The 6,804-nt window shown below is 34.7% G+C and overlaps 1 protein-coding gene across 1 annotated transcript in view; it reads right to left on the reverse strand.

The window, feature by feature from the left end:
* Window positions 1-1,620: 1,620 nt before the first annotated feature.
* Window positions 1,621-6,804, reverse strand: part of LOC122537138 (balbiani ring protein 3-like) — a 10,314-nt gene continuing 5,130 nt past the window's right edge. Inside the window, exon 2 of the mRNA XM_043670111.1 lies at window positions 1,621-4,325. Coding sequence (XP_043526046.1) covers window positions 2,143-4,325 — 2,183 coding nt within the window. The 3' untranslated portion in view covers window positions 1,621-2,142. The remainder of the gene's footprint in view (window positions 4,326-6,804) is intronic.

The following is a 6,804-nucleotide window of genomic DNA, read 5'->3' on the forward strand; positions in this document are numbered from 1 at the left end:
CGTATCGACAAGTTCAGCATTTTTTTTTAGAAACAAACTAACTCGATTATTATATTTTACTACACATTTAGCATCTGCAATTTCATTTGAATCAAGATATCTTTTTATTTCTGTATAAATTCTTACTTGACAAGAAATTATTAATACAAATTCGGATTATTTACTTACCTTTCATATCGTCCAAGTTCAGGAATTAATGACGCGCTACTGTTTCTTATTTCTGGGAAAATAACAAATTTAATTCACACGGATCGACTTTTATATCGAACCGGGTCTTATCATTAACATATTAGATTTATCTTATCGCAGCCAGTATTTACATTCGATTTAACTTGGATTTAGTTAGCCAAAAGTTTATTTGTTCAACATTATTCTTTCGTTTCCTTCATACTTGAAGTTTGATCTTTTTAAACAAATAATTACATAGGCATAACTTAAAATTTGTCAATTAAAACAGACTTTCTGCCCTACTTCGTATAAACGTACTGTTTTACTTACGTGTTGGAAAGGAAAAATGTTTTTCGAAGGGTAAAATATTGTCATAAACGGACAACATTTCTCAGAATTTAGTTACACGTTGCAATCCTCGCGATATAATATCTGAAGTTAGGTATCGCGCGATATTCGAAGAATACATGCAATACGAAACAGAAACAAATATTTCGTTTCAATATTCGCACCTACGACAGATTAATCTAGTAACAATCATAGATTATGGCATTATAGGTCATTAGGTTGGTATTGAGCTTACCACAATAAAGAATAGCAATAAAAGACGTATTTTTAGACCAACGAATGTGTTTGTTTTAAGTTGTGCAGTATAAAAATTTCACCGAATCAATCGATAAAATTCATTCTAACGAAAGCGATTCATAATTTGGTAGATAACGAAAACATTTCGCAATATTTGCTATTTCTCTGTGAAAATTGTTTCGACGCTTAGACATCCATACAACGCGGTTAAACATTATTTTTGTTTATGCTTCGACAACTAAACGTTTTAACGAGTTTTTCGATAAAACGTCACGTCGAATGAAAGTGTGGTTAAAGAGCAAATAGAAAAAAAATGAGAGGCCAGAAAGATGCAGCACCCAAAAAATGTGTGTCGTCTGTTTCAAATAACAATTACGAAATTTGATAAAACTCGAATGTTTTAAAATTGACATTTACGAAACATCATGATTTGGACGGAAATACTATTGTGTAAATAGCTGTCCCCGTAGCCCACATTTAGTATTGATACAACGATCATTTCGAATTTTATCGAAAAATAAAATATGTGCGTTCGGAAAGAAAGGCTTACCTTACGATAAAAATTATCGTGTTACAACAGAATTCCAATCAATAGTTTCAGATTAGTTTTTTTTTTTTTTTTCTTTCTGATCATATCGACAATCGCGTTCGTAAATTTCGACATTGTTATCCTTATATATTTACGTTCCACGTTTTGGTCTGCAGTCACTAATGGAAACCAAAGTGAAACGACATCGAATTGTAATGTTTAACAAATAATTTAACTTGGAGGCGAGGGAAACAGTCACTTGTACATCCACGTGTTAATGGAAAGCGAAAGAATCATCTTTTGTGAATAAATTTTATTTACGAATATAAAACATGTATTTCATCGGTGACGTACATTTTGATAATCAGTTTTACAGTTTTATCGACAGTTGGGAATGTGTTTCGTCATTGCCGAAATCATTGAATTTTCCGAATACAACGTAACATGACTTAACTTTTATTTCCGTCATTTTATTTACAATCCGTTCATTCAAAATTCTACGTATTATCAATTTTATGATATTATTTTTGGAAATCAGTCACGTCGTTTACAAAATAAAATAGCAACAGTAGTGATGAATCGAATATGATTAAATTATGCATGCACACACGTGCGTGTAACGAACATAATCTTTAATTTACAATCTTTCGTTCATTGCTGATTAACTTACTTAAATAGCATTAAATAGAATGTAGTTGTATTAAAAGGAAAAAAAGAAAGAAATATTAGATTACATTGAAATTGAAAGCAAACGTTGCACTTTACACGCTCGATACAACTAAAATACTCGTAATAAAACGTTACGATTTATCTTACGTTTACATTTCTAACTCTTTCTACGAATTACCTTCTTCCACTTACTAGAGATAATCGACAAATGGGAAATTTGACAACGATAGCTTGTTCTCGTTTTCTAGCTGAGGCCGACACCCAGCAGTTTCCCGAGATGTGCAACTCTGCGTTTTTTCGTTATACTCTTTACCGTCGGGACATTTGACGATATACGGTGCTCCCATTGAGCACACACAGTACTGCGAGCATTTTTTGTGACGCATTTGAATAACAGGCCGAACGGATGTCTGTTTCGGGCAATGCTCGACACAGTCGTCCACCTCTCTATTTTTCGAATACTCATGGTAACAGTGAGGATTTTCCGTGATATCCACACATTTACCGAGCACGTAATCGAAGTAAGATCCGTCGCATTTCTCGCGATATTTGTCTCCTTTCTCGCATTGATAGTAAGTTGCACAGTTACACTCGTGAGGTATTCGATTATCGGTACAGTTAAACGGTGGGCAATTCTTCGCTAAATCCACGTTCTCTGGCCAGGCGCATTTTCCCGATACTTTGTCAAAGTACAGGCCCTGAGGACAGTTCTCGGTAATTCCGTACCCGTTCCTGCATACACAGTATTTCCTGCAGTCTTTGTGAGGGCTTGTGCTGCCGTCGATGATGCATTTGATATCGCCGCAATCAGGATCCTTCGAACACGGTTCGCGTTTGTAACAGTGAGCATCTTTGCTTTCAACGCATCTTTCTTTCACGTAGTCAAAGTACAATCCGTTCGGGCATACCACGAGATGCTTCCCCCCTTTCCTGCATTCGTAGTACCTGTCACAGAGGCACTCGTGTGGGATCAAGGATGTAGAATTAGAGTTTGGATCACACGGGAAGAGCTCGCACGTTTGGTTCTTCACGTTCTCTGGCGGTATGCATTTTTGTTGCTTCGGATCGTAAATCTGTTTGTTGTCGCAAAGGACAATCGTGGTGCTTCCTTCCGTGCATTTGCAGTACTTGTGGCAATCGTCGTGGGGCAAGTTCGTAATTCCGTTCGGTGGACAAATGCCGTTACACCCACGAGGATAGCAACGAACCACGTCTGGCGAGCGGCACACCTTGTCTTCCCAGTCGAAGTACGAGCCAGGTGGACAGGACACGACCTTTTGCCGTCCGTTTACGCACTGGTAGTACAGATTGCATTGACATTCGTGGTGAGTTATCTCTCCCTCGTTGCAATGGGGATGCGAGCAATTTACATTCTGCGGATAGTCGCAAATTTGTCTCTCAGGGTCGTACACGAGCTTCGGAGGACATTCCTTTGATACTTTCCTGTTGTTTTCACATTCAAGGTATCTGGAACAATTTGTGTTGTCAGGATAACGAGGGATACAATTCTCACAAGCACATTGACAGTCTAGGTCTTTCGGTGTAGTAGTAGGGTCGTTATTATTCTGACAGGGATAGTTCTTCGGTTGGTCGCACGATTGGATTATTGGATTAAAGACGTGTCCATCGAGACATGATCGAAGACATTTGCGTCCACCGCGGCATTGGTAATACAGCCTACATATTTGCGGATGAGCAAAGCGTTCATTTGAACCAGCAGTGCACTCACTTGAAACAACACAATTTCCAGTGGCATAATCGTTATTATTTGTCCTATGTTTGCATATGGCGTTGTGCGAATAGTCGCAAACATGTCTTATATAATCGTACATCATGCCGTCTGGACAATTTTCAAGGAACTTACGCCCGTCCTCGCAACTGTAAAACTTGGTGCAGGAGCATTCATGCGGTAGCCGCGTGTTTCCAGTTGCTGGACATTTATAATCGTCACTGTTCTTAGTTGTATAGAGTAGACTGGGTAGTGTAACCAGATCCGTTCGTTCGCAGTCACTGCTCGGTGGCCAACTGCACATGCGTTTCACTTCGTCGAAAGACAATCCATTCTCGCAAGTTTTCTCCGTTTTGACACCGTTCTTGCATTCGTAGTACAGGCCGCAGTTGTCCTCGTTAGGAATAAGTTCGTATCCCGTTGGTGGACAATAGACTGGAGTCACACACTGGCTTTTTTTCTCGTCGAAAATTCTGTCGCCCGGACACTTTCTTTCAACGAATTCTCCATTGACACATTCGTAATAGAGAGACTTCAGGTTGCAATTGCATTCGTGTGGCAGATATGTACCAGAAGTACATTTCGGCACTTGTTGCGAAGAGATGTAGCTCACCGCTGTCAAAACGACGACTGCTAGCAATAAATCTGAAATGAGAGAAAGTCATGCGATCGATCGAGCTGTGCGTAGACATTAGTTGTCAGAATTTTTACGGAAGAAGTCAATTGAGAGAAAGTTAATTTTTATTTAAACGGAGAACGATGATGTTTAAATTTTTAAAAGATTCTGGTAATTATTTTATCAATGATGGAATTTCTTTTAATCCGTTGTTGATTATTACATATATTAAAAAACATTCCATCACCGATAACGATTAAACGTAATTAAAGATAACGATTAATGAATATTTCGATCATTCGTAACAATTATTGATTAGTATTAATTAAAATAATTCAATTTCTAATAATTAATTAAAATAATTTAATTTCTAATAATTAATTAAAATAATTTAATTTCTAATAATTTCTAATAATTAATTAAATTAATTTAATTTCTAATAATTTCGAATAATTAATTAAAATAATTTAATTTCTACACTACAATCTTTTTTTACTGTGGTTATAACTATTATGATTTTAATTTATATTGAATATTCCTTAATCACAAGCTAATTGTCGTAATCAAATGATCATCTATTTGTTTGCTATTTATTTTGTTCTCTACTAGTTCAAACAATATGAATTATTTGAACTAATATTTCTCAATTAGAATATTACTCACGTCTCATTGCAACAGACTGATCCTTGCAGTTCAAAAAATAATACACCCTTTTATGATCGCTTTTTTAAAAATGAACTGGTATTCTTAAAAAATATGATTTGACTTTTATACCGAACTTATCGGATTATCAATTAGATATCGTGTTTCAGTTTATTTCGTTTCGTACTTTGGACCTAATGATACAATCGTTTAGAAACGACCATTTCCAAATAATGGTTTACAAATTACTTTAAATTTATTTCTCAGATATAATTTGAAACTCGCATATTTAAGATATGATAGTGACGTAATATCAGTACATAATGTCACATTTCGTGATAGCGTTTGTAATATTGAAAATATACGTTTTTCGAGGAACGATAGAGAACGATCAATACGTTGATAATTTCGAGGAATTCGAAGCAATTGATCCTGCGTGAGAATTTCGAAAAGAGAAGAGTAATCATAAATTACTGATACAACTCAAATATATTCGCAATATGAACGGAAACATCATCTCTATTTGTGGAAGGGTCGAATTGTTCGATTGGAATTTACGATATAAAGATAAGATTTAACACGAACGTTCTTAAAATTCCTGTCATATTACAAATAAGATCATGATGTAATTTTACTGTAAATCTAGTTAGAAAGAAAAAATTGCCGTCCATTTCATTAGTGATTTTTACCACGAATCAGGATAAAATCAATGAATGTTAACAATTGTTTGCTCGCTTTATTTGTACATCTCAAGATTCAACCGCCGTGTCATAGATAATAGATAAACAAATTATACTTGTACTTGAATATCTTAGAATTGATGACTATCTCCAAAAGAACAGAAAGAGGAAATTTAATCAAATATCATGACACATTATCAAATAGTGTATAACATTTTTTTCACTGTGTATGTATCTAATTGAAGTCTCAGAGTCGAGAATAGGAAAATGAATCAAGATAAGAAAAAAATGTGAATTCTTTATTCGACGTTCTTCAACTTGCTCGAAAGCATGTCTCGACATTGATCGGACATTCAATGCTTTTTCATGTCCCATGTTTTGGGAGTTACTTGGGGCTATAATCTTTTTATCATTTTCGTTCACATTTCGTTTCTACCATTATCTAATTTATTTGTAACAATTAATCCTCCTCTATAATATTTCTAAGTACTCTAATATAGAAATTTGTTTGCACGATGATAAAAAATTGCAAACATTTAACAATCGCACATTCGAAAGAGGATTTTCTTTTAAATTTTCTTTAATTTTTTTGCGTAAAAGAAGGGTAGGCACTACAAAGATGTGATGTCTCCATTCGCAGCAACCTCCACGTGGTAAAACCTGGTCATTATTATACTAGGATATAATTACTAATTGCATCACTATTGTACATGATACAATTATGAGTTATATAACAAATAATATGAGCTGATTGGCTGTAATCGCGATTTATGTAATTAAACGATTTGTTAAGCCGTTAGAGAGATCATTTCCCTTTGGTGAATTTTTAAATATTGAAGATCATAGCCTCTAACTTTTGTTAAATATTTCAAAATGTTAAGCAATTGCATCGCTAATAAGTTACATTGGAAACCAAAACAAACAGACCAATGTTCGCAAACAAAGCGAAGTTTCCGAAACTCCGATTTCAAATTTTCGAAAATTTTTGAAAACAAAGTGTGTTTACATCAAAAAAATGTAAATAAACTTTGGAAACCAAAATAAACAATCAAAAAAATGTAAATAAACACTGGGAACCAAAATAAACACACCAGTGTTTGCAAAAAAAGCGAAATTTCAAAATTTTCGGAACTCCGATTCCAAATTTTCGAAAATTTTTCAAAATAAAGTGTATTTACATCAAAAA

The sequence above is a fragment of the Frieseomelitta varia genome, unplaced genomic scaffold, assembly GCF_011392965.1.
Source record: "Frieseomelitta varia isolate USP_RPSP 00005682 unplaced genomic scaffold, Fvar_1.2 scaffold_89, whole genome shotgun sequence".
Lineage (NCBI taxonomy): Eukaryota > Metazoa > Arthropoda > Insecta > Hymenoptera > Apidae > Frieseomelitta > Frieseomelitta varia.